The 22,657-nt window shown below is 35.1% G+C and overlaps 1 protein-coding gene across 8 annotated transcripts in view; it reads right to left on the bottom strand.

Moving 5' to 3' along the window:
- Nucleotides 1-790: 790 nt before the first annotated feature.
- Nucleotides 791-22,657, bottom strand: part of MAP3K1 (mitogen-activated protein kinase kinase kinase 1) — a 58,957-nt gene continuing 37,090 nt past the window's right edge. For all 8 annotated transcript variants that reach the window (XM_084503682.1, XM_084503687.1, XM_084503686.1 and 5 more), the window contains exons 4-20: nt 21,392-21,592; nt 20,425-20,541; nt 19,728-19,876; nt 17,144-17,265; nt 16,326-16,407; nt 16,026-16,203; nt 13,732-14,022; nt 13,164-13,285; nt 11,913-12,004; nt 11,469-11,658; nt 9,879-11,154; nt 8,665-8,817; nt 7,848-8,010; nt 6,492-6,623; nt 5,336-5,478; nt 4,742-4,873; nt 791-3,501 (exon numbers count right to left, since the gene is read on the bottom strand). In XM_084503682.1, coding sequence (XP_084359808.1) covers nt 3,352-3,501; nt 4,742-4,873; nt 5,336-5,478; nt 6,492-6,623; nt 7,848-8,010; nt 8,665-8,817; nt 9,879-11,154; nt 11,469-11,658; nt 11,913-12,004; nt 13,164-13,285; nt 13,732-14,022; nt 16,026-16,203; nt 16,326-16,407; nt 17,144-17,265; nt 19,728-19,876; nt 20,425-20,541; nt 21,392-21,592 — 3,693 coding nt within the window. In that variant the 3' untranslated portion in view covers nt 791-3,351. The remainder of the gene's footprint in view (nt 3,502-4,741; nt 4,874-5,335; nt 5,479-6,491; nt 6,624-7,847; nt 8,011-8,664; nt 8,818-9,878; nt 11,155-11,468; nt 11,659-11,912; nt 12,005-13,163; nt 13,286-13,731; nt 14,023-16,025; nt 16,204-16,325; nt 16,408-17,143; nt 17,266-19,727; nt 19,877-20,424; nt 20,542-21,391; nt 21,593-22,657) is intronic.

Below are 22,657 nucleotides of genomic sequence, written 5' to 3'. Positions count from 1 at the left end.
AGAACTTTAGTTAGAAATAGAAATTTAGTATTGTTCTCACCAAAGGAAATCAAAATTAGGATAACTTACTATTTGCCTGTGGAAGAACCGAATGTGTCTTCATTTGAAAAGGTATTTCCTAAAACAGGTGTCTTGACTTTTACTGCCCAGTGCTGAGGACAGGTGCTCTCTGCCATCCCTTGTTCTTAAACAGGAATATTTATACCCTATTTATCTAAGTTTTATCATGTATTTGCCTTCTCGACATTACAGTGTGTTTTCCATCTTTTAAAGATCATAATTTAACTGCAGATTGCTGCTGCCAAGTTTTGCTGTTATACCTTTGCATTAACCGCCATTTTCAGAAAACCACGTAAGTAATGAAGGAAATAAAGGGGTTGATCCTGCAAAATGTGGATTTTAGTAGTCACAAAACAACACTTTAAAATTAATAATTTTTTAAATAAAAATATTCCCCCTTCATTCCTCCCCACTACCCCTCCAAAAAAAAACAAAACAAAAAAAAAAGAGGCTATCACCTGAAATCACCTGTACTGCTTTGCAATACATATTCAGGCTGTCTGGTGGAAAAAAAGAATTTATGTTTGCTACTTAAATCAGAAGCAGCAGAACCACTTCACTGAAAATCATAAAAGAGAGAATTAACTTCCAGGGTATTTAGTAACTCTTCTAAACTATACATGGGGAGGGTTTAGATTAGATATAATGAAGAAATCCATCATGATGAGGGTTGTGAGGACCTGGAGCACACTGTTAAACTGAACATATTGACAATAAGCAAAGGACAGTATTTGTTCAAAAACTTTTATTTACTATAAAGACAAAAACACCAAAATAGGTACAAATTATACTATATAAAATTGGTTCAATGGGGTAAAAACTTTTAATTAAAATATCTTGATATATTTAAAATAACAAAGGATATAATGAAGCCAAATTTCTTAACCCAGAGATTTCTGTAAAATTTGCTTGCACAGTAAGGTGCTAATAGAAGTTAGCCCTTAAGCCCTGGAAATCTTAGGAATCAGTCACATAGCAAATATAATTTCATTGTGAAAGTGAACTTTGGTAGAAGAAACTCTATAGGACACCTGAGGTAGTAGAAACTGGAATAAACAGCAGTAGACGTTATTTACAACTTAAGTACCAAATAACATTAAGAACACAAAAAATAATTACACAATACAATTTTCAGTCCAGCTTTGATCCAAAGAAAATAAGAATATTACATCACATCTGCATTTTAAAAACACCACAATTACCAGCAAGCTGAGGGAAACGCAAACAAACTCAAACAAAATGCATTTGGACATCTAGAGGCAGTTTGAGTTTGAAATGTGGTAGGCATGGTGATCTACAAAGTAATACTGATTAGCTGAGGTTCATCAGTTTATACAGTTTAAATTTCTGCCAGAAACAGTATTAATCTGACAACTGATCTTCCAGTACATGAATTGGCAAGAGTGCATCCTTTAAAGCTTGCACATAAGAAAGACATGGAAACAATCTTATTAGAATGAGAAATTCTAAAGTGGTCAAAAAAAAAGTCAAGTACAAAACAGTTAGAGCTACCAAACTTCACATTTCGGTATTATCTTTTTAACTCTTCAAAGTCCGCCAATCTGCCAAGACAAAGGAATGTAAAATTTCCAAAAGAAACACATTCACAACTAATGACACTGCTTTTTTTTTTTTTTTTGTATTAGTATGAGCACTATCATTACTGTAAACTTATCTTTAAGATGTTTTACTTCCAATTTGTATTGTACATTTTTAAACGTACTATAGCTTATTAAGTTTGTCCTGAGTCTTTGAGAATAACCAATTCTATTTCAGTCCCACAACTCAACTGGCTTCTGAAGAGTTAAAACACAAACAGTATTTTTATCAAATGGATTAAACACAATCAGTATATGATTTAAAAATATCCCCATTAAAAAAAGCAAAAGAAAAGCTGCCATTTTCCTTCAGAATTACATGCATCAGAATCTAAAAACCTGCGTTTAGAATCATTTTAAAAACATGTTTTAAAAACACACCTGCTAAAAACAAAAGTTTTGCACTATAGGTGAAGCTTTACTTCACATTTTATCTTGCTTTTCAAGTCCAAGTTTGTTTCTTGTTAAAATAAATACCTTTCTTATGGTAATTTTTTTTTTTTTTAAACATTTAGAAATTAACTTATCACTAACAGCTACAGTAAATAGATGATGTATGGCAGAAGGAAAACAGCAGGTAAAACTTATTATCAGTAACGTATGCGGCCTCAGTTTTGCTACAGAAAGAATGAGATTTACTCATAGTTGGCACCTGCTCCCACAGAAGTACAGGACAAAGTCTCCCATAAACATCAGTGTGAACTGGGTTTGAGGCCTTTGACTTGTAGTTTCTCTACTTAATTTGCCAGAATAGATTGTACGAAAAGCTATATGAAAAGAAGGCTCAACAACTTTTTGCGTGATTCAGGCTCTGAATTGTTTTACGCAGAACATTTTTTTTTTATAGTAAACTATACTATGAGAGCCTGAAACACTGACTTGTTGAAGGTGGCATTTTATTTCATTTCGTATTTCCAGCAAATCTGTTTTTAAAACTTGTGTCAGCAAGATATTAATTGACACAGTTTGTTTGCATCTTTTTCTAAAGACTATTTTAAAAGATCACCTTTCCCTGAAAGTTAAAAATACAATGAAAGCACAAAACTTTAATTTCAAAAGAAATTACACAGCCAGCAGTAAATGCACAGTGAACCTCAACTGCCTGCTCTTACTTTAAGGAAGGCAATTTTTTTTTTTTTTTTTTTTTTTTTTTTTTTAAGTATCCATCAACATTTGGATTTCTTACACAGAGAACTTCGTATAATCAAAAGGGACAGATACATAACTTCCTTTTAACCAGTGCTGAAAACTGACTGTAATTGCAGAATCCTCTGCTTACATGTACATGATGTAAGATGGAGCAGTGATTGCTATATTAAAATAGATCCTGAGCCCCTCAGCCTCTAATATTGCTGAAAAAGTGCTCCAAATAAAATAAAAATCACTTATCTGCTAAATAATCATGCAGACTTAAAGCAAAATGCTTTTGTGTTGACACAGAGCCAGATGTTTGAAAAGGCACAGTTTACAAATCTCTAAACAAGTTGTGAAATGATGCACACTAAGCTTAGGTAAAGATCTCGATTTGTCAATCACATACTTAGGTAGGGTCCTCCACTGGCCTTAAGTCCTTGATGTATCTGTCATTAAGGCCATCAGAATAACACAAGCTGCTGTGCTTAACTGCACTGAAAGACAGTTATTACATATTCAGTAGCATCTTCTTCAGTATATCAGCCTTACACATAACTAACTACCATGTAGTACGGAAGACTGGGTGTTTCAGCAGCTCTCTCGATGGGGGTCTGTCCTGAGGTTGAAGTTCTAAACACCGAAGAGTCACATCCCTCAAACCAGGAGATAGATGTGAAGGGATTGATGGAGCAGTAGTTGCACTAGCAATCTGAACAAAGAGAAAAAAAATTAGAAGTCAGTGACTCTTAAGCCCACTCTTCTACCCCAAAATCCTTCAACAAGCTGATAATTTTCAGCTGACAAATTATACTGCATATTTTTAATGCGTAGTTTTAATACGCTTAGCACATTTCCCACTACAGTTTGAGAATTACATTAATTTCTTCCATATTATAAAATGGGTCTTAAGTTCCCTTTATGCCTCTTTCCCCACTAATGTATGCTCACTTGCTTTTCACAGAGCTTCTCTATTTGCACTTTTCTCTAATTTTTCTTCTTGCAGCAAAATTCTTTACTGAACAACTGCAGGACAAGCCATAAGAAAAAGCTTCTATGTCAAAACTTGCGGGTATTCTTTAGTCTACTACTTGCCATTGGTGTTAACTGCCATGATGGAAGAAAGCACGGACGTAGCTTGGCATATCGCCATGCAACATTGCTCAGTTAAATCTAGATATGCTCTCTTGCTTTCTCTTTACTGTGTTTCTGCTAACACCCCACAAGACAATCCTTTTCAGATGGAAGATTACTCCCCAGATTCGTTTTCAACTTCACTAGGCAAGATGATTGAGAACACTAGGGTCACACCACCAGATTCACACAGACATCAAATCATAAGACAATTATGTTTTTTATTTGAATACTACTGTGCTAATTTTTTGTGGAAACACTTTCTTCAGTCATGCTAGTAAATACTATAATCACTTTCTTTACCCATAGCAGTATTTTCTTCATTCATGCCTACAGTTCAACTAGATTTTTAGAATTAAATATCTCTAATTAATTTTAGTAAGAAGCATGAATGCTGAAATTGATGACCTAGAAAAGGGAGTGACAATATTTATATACAGCATGGCATAATGATAGATAATCTTTCAGTGAAATCTGGTTGTGGAACATCAGGTTTTACCAAAGGAAATTCCCCACTATGAAATATGAATACACAGAAATGTTTTATGGTGGAAACACCTTTCTTTTGCTCCCATATTTTACAGAACTGTATGAAAGTTCAGAACCTTGACTAGAGGAAGATGATTTGATCAACTCTATTCCCAATTTCTTTTTTGGCCTGTTACATTCTGTATCTCAGAACAGAGCTTTTTCTGCATATTAAAAAGGGCCATTGCAACAACTCCTACTACCTGTATGCTTTTCTAAGATTCACACTGCTATATACATGAAACTGGTTGGTGTCTTTTGAAGCATAGTTGTAGCAACAAATACCTCACCTTAAATATTAGAGCAAGGTGATTGGAGTGTTTCTCTGCATTCCAGGGAGGTTTAGCACAAGCCATTTCTATAACAACACATCCAACACTCCACACATCGCAGCTCCTACCATACTGCTGACCTCTCAGAACCTGAACAGATAGACAAAACAAAGCTCAGATTATCCACTTCAAAGTCTCTTAACTCTAAGTACGATAAATTCTGTCCAAAAAAAAAATCAAGTGCATTCTGATCAACATTTCTGGTTAACAGAGTGATCAGTGATATAAATGCCACTAGACAGCCATATAGGAGAGCTACTGAAGTGCCTGATCAAGGGACAAACCAAATAATCTTGCACTCTTTTGACCAAATAGTCACTTGGGCTTTCTTAACAATAGTCATGATGTATCTTGCAAAAAACTAAATATATCAACTTTGACAACAATAAAGAAATGTCATTATTTCTATGTTGGTATCACTCCTATTCTTTGGAACAACTAAATTTAATATACATTAGAAGCATTTATAGCAGTCTCCTGTTATTTAGCTGTATGAATTAGCTTACAGAGTTCAAACAATTTTTCAAGTAACTTCCAAAACTGCTTTCTTACCTCCGGTGCCATAAATGCAATAGTTCCCAACAACTGTCCCTGAAACTCCCCAGCACCAGTTCCTTTTGATGCCAACCTGGCTGCAGCTCCAAAATCAGCAATTCTTAATCTATGACCTGTGCTGTCAATTAGCAAATTGGCACCTGTCAACAGCATAATAAAAATACTGCTATTGGGTTTCTATTAAAGGCAAATGGATGAACAGACAATTTTCCTCCCTCCATTTCAAAACCGTATGTTCACATTCCCACCCCCACTATCAATGAAATCTAAAAAGTCAAGGACTAGTCCAATAACATCACCTTTTTGTTATGCCCAAAGGATACCGCACGTAGGTTTAAGCCATCTGAGAGATTTAGAGAAGCAATCAAACTTTCAAAATAGGGCAAACACAGGATTCTGGAACAATGCTTGGAGCTCTACCAATAAAAGAAATGGTGATCTAAAACCCTGGAGGTTTTCATTGCCTGCAGCTCCCTGTGAAATTTAAACTTATTTCATCCTTTAGTAGCTTTTAAGAATACTTTTTTTCTTTAAAAAGAGTGTTTTAAAAAGAATTACATAGCAAATGAAAGTTTTCCAATTTTAAGGAGAAATATTAAAAGACAAGAGTTTGCCATTATTAGTTAGGTTGATACTTATCTGGATCTCTCTCTTGTTTGTGGACAGATATAGTGATATTAAAGGCAGAAGTTTAATAACGCTTGAACTTCCCAGTAAAGTCCAAATTTTGTTTTTGTCAAACAGCACAACTGCGTTTACGTTTGATCAGGATAAAGGAAGAAATCACAATATTGCTATACAGTAGAAAGCTGACCTCTTTGTTTTGTCTTGTTCAGATTTAGTTATCACTTCACAGTAAGTATTTACACAAATTTAATTAATTAACATTTAAAGCTGTATGGTGACTTTATATTTCAATTTAGCAATACAGAAAACAAATTCTTCTATACCACTGGCACAAGTAGGAAATATCCCCAAGCATGCTATGAATGTTTTGATTAATTTATGTAGAACAAAGGTTCTTAAACTGATCAGACATACTCAACAGATACCACTCTAGAGATGGTATCCAAGAGAAGCAACAACTCTCTAGCCACAATAGATGCTGCTTTCCAAATATTAATTTTTAGGAGACCTTCTAAATAATTCTTACCTTTAACATCTCTGTGGATTATCTGATTCTCGTGGAGATAAGAAAGGCCACGTAACAGTTGTTCTGTGTAATTAATAATAACTGATTCTTTGAAAGCTCCATATTTACTTAACAAATGAGCAACTGATCCCCCTAGAAGATCAAAACAGAATTTATCAACACTCGTATTTCGTATTAGTGGAAGGCAGCACCACCTCCTAAAATAGCAGTTCTCTAGGTAAACAGAAATATAGTTGATTACTAAATTACTTTCTGCCAGGAACCGTGCATATTATAATGACATAGATGTTTATGCTTCCTAAAAACATCAACCTTCCTTACAATACAAACAAACAAACAAACACTTTAACGTACTGGTATATAGATCCTCAAGGATCTGGATTTTACACTGTGCTTATCAAAGTACATTAATATATCTTGGGTTTGAGTGATGTAAAGACATCTCCTAACATTTTATTACCTAAGTAATATAATTTCAGAGAAATAAAGAAAAAAAGATTTTCTGCATTACTGATTGTAAAAACACATAACTTAGCTTTGCTTGTTAGCACCCAGGTGTTACCAAGTAGTTTCTGCTACAGACCACGAAGTGCAATGCTTTCGTGCATAGGAAACATGCAATAGAATGTATAAACCACTAAATCTAGTCTTGGTAACTAGATCACAACAACATAAAATCCCATTTAAAAATTTACTAAATTTAGTAAATTTAATTTGTTATTAAATTAGTATATTTACTAAATATTTAATTTACTGAATTACAACTGAATAGATTTTGAACTACTTTTTTCTTTTTCCTTGAAGCATCCTACTTACTGTATATTATTAGAAATTTACTTTAAGTTTTCAAATGCCTTTGTGTGTCTTCTGACACAGTTTTTATGAAAATGCTTGCGACACAAAAAAGTTACAGTTATTGCAAAATTTCTAGCAAAGTTATTTTAAATAATTGTTTAAACTTATTTAAATTATTAAATTATTTAAACAGAGCTACACAGAAAATTCTGGAAACATATAAAGCTGAAGGTGTCTGTCTCAGTTTGGCTCCTTCTTTAGATGCAAAATATGACTAAAGTACTAAAATTTCTGTTCAAGGCTTTCAACTGCACTAGCTGTACAACAAATCAGGCATGGAAAATTTCAAGCCAAAAAAGAATCCCAGTAAGAAAACCGCTATGACTGCTCGAACTGTTCTGTAAGCAAGTAAATCTTTAATCAGCACAAATCCGTACATCAGCAATGAAGAGAAGTTTGCAAACTTCAGCAACACAGGGAGTGTTTTGCTGTATATTTTTGCAGAAACTACAGTTCCAAGACAACCGATACTTTAATTTTCTTCCACATGCAGTTGATTACCTGCCATCCATTCAATAAAGAGGTTATAGTTGCTCTTCTCACATGTAGCACCCAACATGCGAATAATATTAGGATGGTTCAGATGACTCATCATACGTATCTCCTCCCTCAGTGCTTCAACTACCTCTTCTTGCTCAGATGATGTATTCCTGACGTACGTCACCTGTTTTGAAATATGATATTCAGATTTACCTTACATAATTATCTGTTCTGTAACTGTGCCCCCTCCCCAAACCCTTTCAGTAGAGCAACAAGAATGGATGGCTTTCTATCTCTGTTCACCATCCAAAAACTTCAATTGTTCTTTTAATCTCAAGTCCCTTCAGCTGAGAATTCATCTCCATGCAAGACAGTCACAGAAAAGTAAGACTAATCTTCAGGGGGAGACACTAACAGAATTTCTGGAGTAGAGAACTTTTCCTCTTCACTTTGCTCTGTTTAAACTAGGAAAATAGGGTATCACTTTGGAACCCAGCAATCTGAGCTCCAGTTCTAACTCTGTCACTGATGTGTAAACTTGATAAAAGCAAAAATGCATTTGAAAAACTATGAAAAAAGACCATATAAAAATATATATTTCAAAATGTATATTAGAAAGTAGAGTATTTTTTACTTTAATAAAAAGTGAAAGAAATAGAAAATATTCTATTAATAACATGAGTATAAAGAGTTTGTATTATGTGTTATTTGAGTATATATGACAGGGAGCAAAAGAACTAGGGAACAGTCTATGAGAGCGGAAGGTTTTTATATAGAATATTCCCCCCCAAAATATTGAAGAACAAGAAGAATACATTGAAGGAACTGACATATTTACCTGTTTTACAGCCATTAATGTCCCCGTTCCTACATCTTGAGCTTGGTAGCAGGAAGAGAAAGCTCCAAGACCAATTTGCTGACCTTTCAGCCATTCTGCATCTTCTCTGTAATGGTGTTTTGCTTTGGTATGTCCAGGCAGGGTTTCTGGTGTCTAAAAGTTAAATTCCAAATCAATTACTTGTTTAGCACACATCTAAAATGTACATTTTCTGGACAGCTATGAAACTTCCAAATTTATATGCCTCTCTTTGCCCGTACAGTTATTTATATCGCATGTTAGACATGTTTCAGATGAGACCAGCACACACGTTTTCCATAGTCCACACATTCCTACAATATCTAGTAAGAGTGCTTCCTCTGTGTTAGTGACCAAAGGTGAAAGGCAAGATACAAAGCCGCAAATAGGAGCAGGGCTTTTTTGTATTTCTGAACTCATTTCTAGTCAGGTTTTTACTTATCATCTACTTTAAAGAACCAAAATCATGTTTTCTATTTAATTTACTCCTGGCAATTTGTGCTTCACATGTTGTTATCTCATGCAAATGATTGCCAAAAAAAGTAAGATTTCTTTCTTCTTTCCAGCAGCACTACCAATTCTGCCACCTTTCCTAGACATGTAGCCTCAAAAGCTTCCAGCACCTCTCTTATTCCATCAAGTCAATACACTCAATCATTTTGGTGAACTTTCATAAAACACTCCTTTCTCTATTCTTATTTCTTGTGCTTCTGTTCACTTGCAATCATTGTTTTTCTGGCTTCTAAATATCTTGCAGCTTCTGCCTCAACATGTGCTGACAGCATGATCTCTTCCTACTCCTCTTTTTCTTACAGAAACTGATTTAGTATTACATGATAATTGTCACAGTAAGTCAGCACTAAGACCTAGTTCAGTTCTACTCCTTCCTGAAAACTTTCTCATATTCTACTCCCTCGCTTTTACACTTCCTTATTTGCTTTTTTTTTTTTTTTTTTTTTTTAAATGTTGGCACATTAAATGTCTCTCTTCCAAACACCTTCTCTAAACTTGTTAATAACCACAGAAGGTTTCTATTTGCACACTCAACGTGCATACCAAGGGTGTATGTTTATATCCCGGCTTCTAGGAGAAGATACTGAGTTTGTGTTTCTGTAACTGAAAACACAGCAACACTGCTTTAAATTCCATGAATCTCAATTTAGACATTTATGCTAAATTTCCATGTGTATACTTACATCCTGCTGAATAATTATGATATCTTCACCATTTTCAACCTGTAGTTGGGGAATTATTGGCAGAGCATCTTGAGATGCTGACATTGCCATAGCAATAGCTAAAGCTTCCTCTTCTTCAGCTTCCATCTTTTCCTTGCATTTTTGATTATGATTTACATCATCTTTGTACGTATCATCATTTTCCGCCCGCTCAGGAGAAAGAACTGCAACTTCGGACTTGAACGTAACTGTGCCATCACTTGTTGGCATGGAAGCCTCGAGTAGGTCCTCAATACTGGAGTTAAGCTCTGCATTAACATCCAACCGACACTTCTCATCTACCGGTGTGAACACCGTCTCTTCACTTGGAATAACTGCACTGCTATTACTACTATTGCCATCACACTGTGAAATATCATTCAGGTCAAGCGTCATACCATTTTTTGAAGTTTCCCCCTGCTTGTTCATATCACATGGAGTGGGTCGTGATGGCTTTGGCCTGTGTATGTGACTGGATGGCAATGGCCTGGCTTGGGTGAAAACTGGAGAAAGTTTCTCTGCTTCTTTATTTTCAGAACAGTTTCTCTGAAACTGGAGAGAGAGTTTCCGCTGTGTTTGAGGAGAAGGTGAGGGGATTTTGCAGGGAACGAATCCCTGAGGTCTGAGTTTAGAGACATCTGTTACAGTGCCAGCTGGTACAGATGGGTTTGAAGGAGAGAGAAGTGTTGGGAATAGTGACTGGGAATGATTGGCTGAGGAAGAAGAGTTCAAACACTGACTGTGGGGTTTTCCTTTTGTTTGAACAGCTGGCTTTGGTTGCTCAGTGGTTACTGATGAAACAGGAAGTCCCACAGCAAGGCCAGCCAGTGTCTCAGAAATGTCCTCTGGACTGGCACTCACTTTTTTGTCACTTAATCCTTTCCCACTTTTCCCTGATAACTGGACAGTATTGTTAGGCGTATTATTTTCTGTAGCTTCTGGAGAGTTATCTGGTACAGGTAGCTGCAAAAAATCTTCATGTCGACAATCCCCGGACTGCATTTCTTCCATGCCTAGCTGAATAGCTTCTGCAATTTCCATTTCATCTGCTATTGCCATCAAACGTCGACGCATCCTTGCATAATGAGTTGAGCTTGTCACACTCAACATTTCTAAAAGCTTTACAAAAACATGAGGCACTCTTGCCACCATTCTTGCGGCACTCAAAAATACTCTCCGTGACAGTTTACCAACCATTGAGTGGGAATTGTCAATTGACTGCAAGGCGAAATTTAAGAGGGAGAGAAGTTTCTTATACCTGACAAGAAAAAAAGATAGTGTTTTATACAATGATACGCTCTAGTTAACTTGTGCTAAGAAAGCCATTTCAAGACAAAGTATTTACCTATCAGTTCTGCTGTAGCAAAAAGACTTACTGCTGCACTAATGCTTCAGAATTACTTAACAGATGAGAAATTTACAAATGGCAACCATTTGCTCTGAAGTTGGTTCATTTTTTCCTGTAATATATATTATTTGTCTACAGGAATTAAACCTGCCATTTTTTTTTGAGAGATCACCAACAATATGCTCAACTACAAAGAGTAATAGTCAAATAGTGTAAGCACGTACCTGTCTACTACAGTATCGGCCTGTAAAACATCTCCACAGACAATGTGAGGATAAAATTCACCAGGAAATTCCAACAGAAGTCTGTCTATCAGACAAAGTCGTCCCAGTAGCGCTTGCCAGTTGCTAGATTCAGTTTGTGTTCCAAGAATACAATTTAAGACATAATCAACACCACCAATACCAATGGACCCTAAAAAAAAAGTAGTTAAAAATAAGGATTAGATATATACTTTCACTGTTTAAATTCCATAGGGATCAGAACCATGTCACACAGAAATACACCTGTGCCCATCTCTAACTCCATCTCTCTATGGGGTACTAACCCCATCTCTAAACTCCAAAGAGCAACGCTGTTGCTGTTTTTGGATAAATTTTGTACTTAATTTAAAACAAGTATATTTGCTTGTAATTATAATTCATTTATATATGAAGAGCTACTATTACCAGACTTAAGTATTTCTCTCCCAACTGCCAGCTCTCCTGCTTGGCCTTTACACATCTCCAATAGCGTTGAGACTGAAAGTTGACTCGTTCGACTACAAGAAATTAAAAACAAAATTATCTCTTCGAGCTGATGATTTCAAGGGAAAACATTAAAACATTTTACTGACCATTAGCTTGGAACTCTGCTTGGAAATCAACTTCTCATCATTTTATTCCAATCACCTTGTACAATGCTTTACCTTGTAAGCTACCACTAACTGTGAGATTTTTACAAGGGCATTTCCAGAAACTTAGTATCTATCACTAACAAATAAATAAAATAAATAGGAATCAGCTTCCCCATCTCTCAGTACATCCCCATTTCTCAAATTCTTGAGAGAGATACTTTTAGGCAATAATCTCCTTTATTACAGAAATAATTCAACAATGCGTTAGAACTGTCTCTTGTAAAAACAGAACAACTTCAGGAATCCAACAACAGATTTATTTTACTTTAGGTACTCTATTGCTAGACTCTTGTTAGTGGGGGTGGGGCACATCTCCAGCTTGTTTCAGAAGCAACGCGGCTTATTAGGAACTAAAGTGAAAGAGACAAAAATCATGCTGATGGTCTTCTGCATCTAGTACCAAACACAGCTAAAGAAATGCTTGGTCTGGCAGTGCAGACAGGGGAACAGGAGGACAAAGCCTGCTCAAGCCAGAACTGCCAGAAGACATTAGAGAATAGCCATCTTCTATCATTATGCTATGAAGTAAGAACTAACAGTATTATTATATTAACACTTAAGGAAGCAGATCTACAACAGACTTTGCTCAAGTAGGAAGCATGCAAATATATTAAACACATAAAACCTGGTAATTGGTACTTGCTATAGAGTTTCAAAGGGGAGTCAGGATAATTAAACTAAAGCAGTCCAACAGGCTGAAAAGGTTGTTGAAAGGCTGAAGACTGCACCTGACATTTTCTTTCATTTTATGGAAAAAAGTCTTTATGAAAGCAAAGCATCACATAAGATCTGTAAACACTGGAAAAATAGCATCAGATGTGTTCAAAACCCGTATCTTTCAAGACTGAAGTTGTCTGTAGCAATTACTCTTTAACAAAAACATACCATGGTATGTTTATACTTATGATCCATATATACTTTACCACCACCTGTAAATGGTCTTCTAGTTTCACATAAAATAGCAATAAATGAAGCTTCGAGGCATTTCAATAACAATAAGCATGATGTTCATGGGACACCATACCTGTTGGCATCTGCACATTTAACTAATATTGTCTCTACAACTGGCTTGAGAAGTCGCTGTAGTTTAGTCCTTTCTGCCAAAGTATGACAAGGAGTATATACCAGCATGGCTCTTAAGGTTTTCTAAGAGAAAGGAGAAAAAACAATATATATGAAATTAGTTTAGTTATATATATATATATTTATTTTTTTAAATTAAAGTTGCAAATATTTTCATATAAATTATATTAAAAATATCAGTGAAATTTTAAAAAGAAAAATAGCTTAATAGGTACTAGCTGTTAGAATTAGTCATGTATCCTTTGAGATTGGCAAGAAGTCAGCAATATAGTTACTGTTAATACTATGCACTGTAGCAAGCATTTCCTTATTTTTATCCAGCAGAGTCAGGCCAACTCATTCTTTCTGTGGATTTTATACATCCTTTTTGATACTTAATAGTCAAGTCATCAGTGATGCTTAACAATATTTACAATTCCCGACTTCATACACCAACACCTTTTCCCTCCCTTTTCAGAAGTGAAGCAACTTTGAAATTATCCAAATACAATGAGTAAACAACTACTTACTAAAGCAGCAACATACACTTTGTAGACAGGGTCAGCACAGACCATGGACAGCACACTGCAGCAGGATTCCACCACAACATCTCCTGAGATACTGGTCTGAGATGACCCACTAGCTGCTCCCAGAGCTCCAGCACTTGTGTTGTTTCCATTGCTACTTCCAGAATTTCCAGTGCTTTCACCATTAGCCAGTAGTAGAGCACCACTAACATCATGGGAAAGACGTCTAAGTGCCATCTCTCTTATATTCCAGTTTCGAGAAAACAAGCAGCCAACTAACTCCATCCCAAACACCTGCCAAAGAAGAAGCAACCTTGCATGAGTCAAATTGAATAACACTACAGCTTAAGAGCAGCAATCAGAAAAGAGAACGTTTCTGGTGAAATACCATCTAAATAAGCCTAATAGCAAGAATATGTCAGAGGGTATACAGTATTTCTTAAAAAATTGTATGATAGAAATGAATTCTCATAAATGATGTGTCATCAGTTTTCCAGAAACTCTGCTAGGACAAGTTGGGAGATGGTGTGGCCAGTTTCATTCACTATGTTTCAATCACTCAGTATTCAGTTTCTTTGTATACGTTGGTATAAACAACCCTAAAGCCAAGTTCTAGCTCTACTAGACAAAAGTTGCAACAGAAATAAAGGTGAAACAAGTTCCACCATTCTTCTTTAAAGAGTGTGATCCCTGCTCAGTTGAACCCACCTCCAGTAAAAAGTATTTATAGCCTATATGGCTCCAGCAACCCATAGTAGGTAACAGTAACTGACAACTTTGTATTTATGTGATACCTGCACAGTCAAGATGAGAATTAGGAATATTACATTTTATTACATGGACCTTTAATAATAGGCCTGAGATTAAGTCTGAAACTAAAAAAGAAAAAAAGTAAAAACATGACCGGAAAACATTTTTTCTTTGTGCAAATTAAATATGATTATTCCCAATAATAACCAACCATAAAATTGATAGGATTCAGAGCAAGTTTTTGAATTGTTACAAGTGCTCTAGAATTAGACACTCATACAACAGAATCCTATTGTAGCTCTACCTCAAATTGTTCACTTTAAGCAAAGAGAAAAGATGCCATGCAAACAACACGTGATTTATGTTTGCAAATGCAAGCTCCTACAGCTGGCTTGGAGCAATCCCAAACATGAATACAGGCTGGGTGATAACTGGATTGCGCATCCCTGCGCAGAGTGACTTGGGGGTACCAGTGTATGATAAGCTCAACATGAGCTGGCAAAGACCACTTGCAGCCCAGAAAGGCAACTGTATCCTGAGCTGCATCTAAAGAAGAGTGACTAACAGGGTGAGGGAGGTGACTCTCGCCCCCTGTTCTGCTCTTGTGAGACCCCACCCGGAGTCCTGGCACTCAGCTGATGCTCCCAACATTAAGGTGGACATGGACCTGTTATAGAAGGGCCAGAGGAGGGCCACAAAGATGATCAGAGGGCTGGAGCACCTCTCCTGCAAAGACAGGCTGAGAGAGCTGGGGTTGTTTAGCCTGGAGAATACAAGGCTCTGGGTACAGCTTTATTGCAGCCTTTCGATACCTAAAATGGGCCTACGGGAAATATGGGGAGAGACTCTTTATCAGCAAGTGTAGTAACAGAACAAGGGGTAATGGTTTTAAACTAAAAAATTTAGAGTTAGATTGGATATTAGGAAGAAATTCCTTACTATGAGGCACAAGCTGCCCAGAGAAGCTGTGGATGCCCCATCCCTGGAAGTGCTCAAGGCCAGGCTGCATGGGGCTTTGGGCAACCTGGGCTGGTGGGAGGTGTCCCTGCCCATGGAGAGGGCAGGAGTGGAACTGAGAGATCTATAAGGTCTCTTCCAACTCAAACCAATGATTCCTATGAACTTTGTGTTAATGTTCTCTTATGCCAGGTCAATTCAATAGATACCACCACCACCACAACCTTTTTCAGAATCAACAGTATTTAGAAACTCACTCTTTCCTCTTTTCTGCACATTTGCATCCACAGATTGCATCAACAATGCAAAGCTTAAATGTGAAACAAAGTTGGAGGTATAAAACAAAACATTAGTCCTCTTATTCCAAGCTTTTTCAAAAAATCCTTTAGTAATTAAGAATAGAAGAGTGAATACACATAAGCATATTTCATAGTTTCCAGAAGACAATGATCTTAGCTTCTTCTGAAGGAAATGCAAGTAGTTTTCCGTAAGTGCTGTGCAAACATAATGTTCACTAAAAGCAGCAAGTCTAGTGATACAGTTCAAAATGCTTTTGTAAAACAAGCCTGAGATTTAAAAAGTAAGATTACCTGAATCCATGGCTCAGCTAAATCTTTATAAGCAGAAGGAATCTGCTGGACCCCATAATGAGTGAGGTTAAAATTGCTCTCTTGGGTTCTTCTCTGTGATCCAAGCGTAGATTGCTGTTGAGTTTGTTGCTGAACCACACGGAGAACAGATGACTCCACAGGGCTAGGCAATTCATGACTACAGATTAACAACCAACAGCACAGATTAACAAATGAGACGTTAACCAAAGTAAACACTTTACTACATCCAAGAACAGAAATAGAGATCCAGAAACAGTTATATTCAGACTGACCACTTACCTATAGAAATCATGAGATCTCCATTTAGATCTACAAAGAGGACATATAAGTGGCTCTCTGTTCCTTCTACATTCTTCTGCCCCTGGAAAAAAGCAACAGGATATATATTCAAGTATTACTGTGTATGTAACTGGAAGATGGCATTAGTATGTTCAAGATTTACTGAAGAATGTCAGTTTCAGGACACACACTTCTGAACTGAGCCATCTGCAGCAGCCTAATAAATGTGTAGTTAAACGTTTCTCCTTGCAGAAGTGCTTCATTTGAGTACTGTAATATTACAAGTAATGAGCTGAAATATGGGTCTTTTTATACCTCAAACATAAACGCATACTTTTTTTAAAAAGTATAAACATACATATGGCTGAATTCTATTTGTTAAAGCAAACTTTGTATACTTCATTTAACGTAGCATGCAAGAATACTCTGTAATTCCTTACATAATCGAAGCTGACAGTGGAGGATTTTCATGCATTCTAATGGCAAGTCATTGAGGAGTAAAAGTCTGTTCCTAACCTTACTCTGATTGGACATACTCTTAAAGTTAAAAGAGATTCAAATTTCTATCATTGCAGTTAACTTCTTCTCAAAACACAAAATTAAAAGCTTGATTGTGAATAACTGATAAAACCCAGCATATCAGGAGTACCTAGAATGGAACCAAAGTCTCACAGAGTTGCAATTAGCACATATTGGCATTTTTTTTGTTTGTTAACTTTTATCTTTTAAAACAAACAAAATAATGAAACTCACTATATTATAATACTTTTGCATATTGAGAGTCACCACAATTTAATGAGACAGAGATGACAACGTACATATTGACATGCAGTGGTGATGTAATTTGTTCCTGCAGCCATCTTCACACACAGTCAGGCTTTCTTCATCCAGCATGCCTAACAAACAAATGGGGCACATCTGTTCTTCTTCATCCTTCATACTACAAAAAAATAGGTAATTGTGACTATTAAAACAGCATATCAGAATTCAGAACAGACTTTAACCATAAAAAAAATAAGCTCCAGTTTGGAACCATCACTTCTAAATGACTATGTGCTATTCAGGAATCACTTTCCCTAAAACTTGGTCTGCATAAATAAGCAACCAAATTTTTAGAAGCACTGAGGATAGACAACATTTTGTTGAAATGAAAGTCACAAAACGCATGACATCTTTTCAAACTAGGTCAGATACCAATTAGAGACTGAAAGGCCCAGCCTAGGGCACTTAGATTCACCCCCACCCCCCCACCCCCCAAGGCTTCTTTAACAAACCAAGCTTTGCTTTTTTACTTATTGTTTAGTTTTGAAAAGCTAGGAGCTTTTCAGATTTTGAAAACTACATACTTTTTTTTTCCCCATCATACTCCTTTCAGAGGACTGAGTCATGAGTGAGTGTTTAGAGCATTACAGAAAACTGTAAATACGATTTGATGAATGTAAGTAAAACTCAAGAATTAATAAAAAATAACAGACACTCACGTTTTCTGTTATTGACAGAAACAGATGTAATAGATTCACTAATAAAGTGAATATACCTACACATCTCAAGTAGATTTAAAAAAATACCATTTGCCTATTTTGCACGTTGCTTCCATTTCAACAATCCCACACCTTAAGTTTTAAATTCATATAACTCATGATTTCAACAGAAGAAATAAAAAGTTAAACAGCATTTAAAGAAAAACAGATATAATCTTCTGTACTATTCCTTAAATGTGCAAAATTCATTATTCATATTCAAATCTTAATTTATAGTTGGCATATGTCTAGAAGTTTTAAGGAATCTTGTATTTGTTCAGCAAAAGTAGTTTTTAAAATAAAACTATTTTGTATATATATTTGTTTCTCTACATATATATATTCATTACCACTTCCTTGCAAACTGTTGATGTGATTTTTCTACTGTAATTTTTTTCCACTGTAAGTTTTTGTGGATTTTTTAAGGAAAAAAAACCTCTACACTATATATAAGTACGCAAATATTAATTTAAAACTTATTTTTGAAGAATTAGTAATAAACCAAAAAATAACTGCAAATCACAGTAAGTATCAGAACCAACTAAACTTTTATCTCAAATGAATCTGATGCTCAGTGTTCTCCAATACTCATATAAGACAAATACAGACTTGCACAAAATGGTAACCTCTCCCATTGAACCAGTAATGCTTGAAACTAGCCATGAGGTGTACTGGCAAACAATGGAAACAGTTTTTATCCTGCCAAAAATGATAAGCACTACAATGAAGTTCACAATCCAGTGAAGCCATCCTGATGAAAAAAATTATTCTAAACAAGATATCTAATTAAAAGAACTGGCCACCTAAGTGGTTTCAGGGTAGATTATGTATTTCTTTTTTTCTTTCTTTTCTTTTTTCTTTTTTTAAGTGTAGTTTACTATGTAGTGACAATTTGACAATTTGGAAAAAACAGACAATGGAAAGACAATGGGAAATCAAGGTCACAGTCTGTACATCAGAATTATAAATGTCTGATTATAGTCATCCAGCCACATGATTATAATTGAAAAATAATATACCAAGGTAGACCTTATATTAGAGTTTCACTTTACAGGAAAAGTCTCAGTTCTGATTGCGGTTTGGTTCTCTAGAGGATGCCCAGTTCATTCAACCCACTAATTCATGAACAATTCATTTGTTAAGAAACAAGATCTTTGTAATATCAGGAAAAGAACATGTAAGAGCACTCGAGTAGTAGAGGTTAGTAGAAAAAAAAAAAAAAAAAGAAAGCGATCAAAGAATCAAATCTCACTTAAAACAGAAGACATATTTTAGTATGGTATAAACTAGAAAAAGCACATTAATTTAGTAACTCCCTTCAAAATATTTTAATCATTCATTTTACATGAAAAAGTTTATTAAAAAAATTATCTAAACATATGCTCACATATTTTAGTATTGTTTACAAGCAGTGTGTTTACCCAGAAAATTTTCAGTGTACTCTCTTATGTACAAACATATCTCCAAAGTAGTACATATTTACCAGGACAAGAGAAAAAATGAAATCCTGTTTCTTCATTTGTCAACATTTGCACAACTGCTGTATTTGAACAAATGCACACAATTGTTTCTAAAGTTAATATATGCTTCAGTCTTGCATTTAATCACATTTCTAAAATTTGTTTCCCAAATTTATTAATACTAAAAATTCTTTTCCCAAGTCTAGTTAACATTTCTCAAATGGAAGACATAAAGCAAATATGCCCACTTCTTACCACAATGACTAACACACGTTTGAGTCTTGATTGTTTGCAAATATAGAGATTTAACATGGTTTGAAATGAAAGCAGCTTTAAGCAAAAATAATGTAGGTGATTCTAAATCTCCAAAATTGTATACAACTACATAACAAAGCTTTTAATTCCTTTAGAAAAATACTAACCTGTGTTCTGAACTAGATGTAGAAGTACTAGATGATGACAATGTATGAGAATTTGACATGCGTGAGACAAACTTCTGGATGGTGTTACGAGATGGAGCTTTGATCCTCGAGCTACGCCTACTGTGATATTTCTGGAACAAACTCTCAACCTAACATCAGAAAAAGATAGCAACAGTAGCATTTATGCTATGAATAGCTTGTATTTAAAGACAACATTACTGGAGCTTAACTATTACTAGAAGAGATCTAATGACCTTCTTAATAATATATTAGCAGCAGAAGTACCAGGAATTTCAGAAGTTTTACTAATAAACAGATCACAAGAAAACACTGTTTACATCAAAACCCTATTTATTAAGAATAACTAATAGCTTTAAGTATACACACATCCTTCTGCAGACCCATGTTTTATTTGACTTTCAACTAATCAGAGATGCAAATAAATAGGTTTGACTAGAAAATCCAAGATCTGAATCATTCACTACACTGCAACTCTCCAGTAATTCTTTTAGTTACACCTTTTATTTGCAGATTTTTTTTTCTACCTACATATCTCTTAAGATTAAATGAAAAACAATTAAAGACTAATTCTCGTGGCTTTGAAATACAGCAGTTTTCAGCATTTTTAAAATAGTGCGCTGAAGACTTTTACCTGGCAGATTTTAGATTGCCATTAGATCTTTATGAGATTGATTACCTCAAAGTTCTTCAGTGTCTTTCTCCATAGCATTGGGTCTGAGGGTTCAAGCTGGAACACTCGCAGCATAACAAACAACAGATGAATACAAAATGTTCCACGACCACAGCTACAAGTCTGCAAAGAAAAATATATGCTAGGGCTCTACTGACTAGATAATTACATGCATCAGTTTTCCACGCTGAGGGTATATACTAGGCCCTCTTATTTTTCAAAAAAAAAAAAAAAAAAAAGGCAAAATAGCATCTTATATATGTGTATCAGTATCTTCTTACATTCATAAAGTGAATTCCCAAAACATTGTTCAGGAATACCCATAAAAAAATCAGACAATTATAATACCAGTTTTCTCCTTTCATTTCTAAACAGTCAACTGAAAGCTATTCTCCATACTAAAATAAATTTATGCATTTAAACTTAAAAAATATCTCTATCATAACAGCAAACTTAAATGAGATACTTCTGTTTACACAAAACCCAATGTTCTCCAATACAGAATCAAGGTACTATTGAAGTCTCTGAAAATGATATAATTATGGGTATCAATGGTAATATCACTCCATTAGAATTATTGTGACATTGCTTGTCATTTATATATACTCCATTAAAAAAGATGAAAGGAAGTATTTCAGGGTGAGAAACTAGGAAAGCTGCCAAATTTTAGACAAAAATGCTTAATAAGACATGCTTGGGAGCCACTTGTAGGAATAATAAATTTACAAAGAAAAAGACTCTAGTTAAAGAAGGCATAAGAGAAGCTCTGGACAAAAATAGTACTTGCTATAAGTATCTGACATATCTGACAAAAATACAAGCTAAGCACAGACTGCACCTTTTAAGCAATTACGTATCTTTGCAGATACATTAACATAAGTTGGTGACTGAATCTGTTTTGGTTTTGTACACAATTTTCCAAGAGTAAATATGAGTTATTAAAAGCTATAGACAACACAAACATGTTCATTACCTGAGGCCCAATAAAGACTCTGTATTTATTATCAGGGCTGTCTCCTCCGATTAAGAAAGAGTTGGGTCCTATCTGCTGCAGCAGGTATAGCCTGGCTCGCATAACTTTGTTGACACGACGATTTGTTTCCTCAGGGCTGTATGGAGAGAAGCCATCTGGAGATGGGGCTCTTCGAGGTGGTGTTATACGTCCACTCTGAAACTACAGAATTGGTTCCATCATTTCCAGTTCCATCAGTTCAGCTATGTATTTTGTTTAGAATGACATACAGTATGTGTACAGACCTGAAACTACAACCTGCTTAGACTTCATGAATTTAAAGGGATTCATTTTGTCTTCTATGATCAGAACAAGATGACAGAAGAAAAACTGCAACTTTGTAACTGAAATTGTCTGACATTACAAAGGAAAGTCTTTTAAGTTGCTTAAGTTTTCAAATCTTCATCAATAAACTTTCTATATTACTACTGAATTAGAACGTGGAATTCAACCAGATCATCACTGGCTTATGGCTCAATAGATCAATATTAAATTAATTTTGTAACATTAATACAAGTGAAGAAATTCTATGCCTAGAGTTTACAAAAGGAAATAAGAATTTACTTTAAGAAATTCCAAAGAAAAAGAAAAAGGATACATCTCCCTGTCCTTTACACAATTAGAGCAACTACTGGCTCAGGTTGTTATTTTTGATGATGAGAAACAACAAGAAAATGGCCCTTTTTTATAAGAATTGTTTTCATTTAACATTAACATTTAACATTTCATTTCACATTTCTAATGTTATGAAATACTTTAATGACTATCCAATTTCAAATCTTCTGCTTTGATTTGCATCTACTTGGAATTTTAAGTTATGATGCAGAGGGCTGTAATTGACTTACTGCCCATCAGTTAAGTAAAGGATATTCTGAACTTCAAGGTTTCTCATGTGAAAGGTTTATACAAAAGAAAAAAAAGAACAATTACGAACAATTTTTAAAAACCTGAACAATTTTATTATTACTATTATTTATTTTATTTATATATTTTAACATTTTCATTTCTCTCATCAGGAGGAAAGGAGTTCTGCAATGCTGTGCTGTGTGGTATTCATCCCTAGTTCAGTGGAACGGCAGTATATATTTTAGTGATTCTGGAAACCTTGTTTAGAACAATGGGACAGTGAAGGCTATTAGATTTTATGCTTACTGTAATTGCACTGTGAAACTGTAGATGAGTCAAATGAGGATGAGTATATTTGCAATAACAAATCTGTTAGACACT

Source organism: Aythya ferina (assembly GCF_964211825.1).
Source record: "Aythya ferina genome assembly, chromosome: Z".
Taxonomy (NCBI): Eukaryota; Metazoa; Chordata; class Aves; order Anseriformes; family Anatidae; genus Aythya; species Aythya ferina.
The sequence above is the reverse complement of the archived record's forward strand: the minus strand, read 5'-3'. Positions and strand labels throughout refer to the sequence as shown.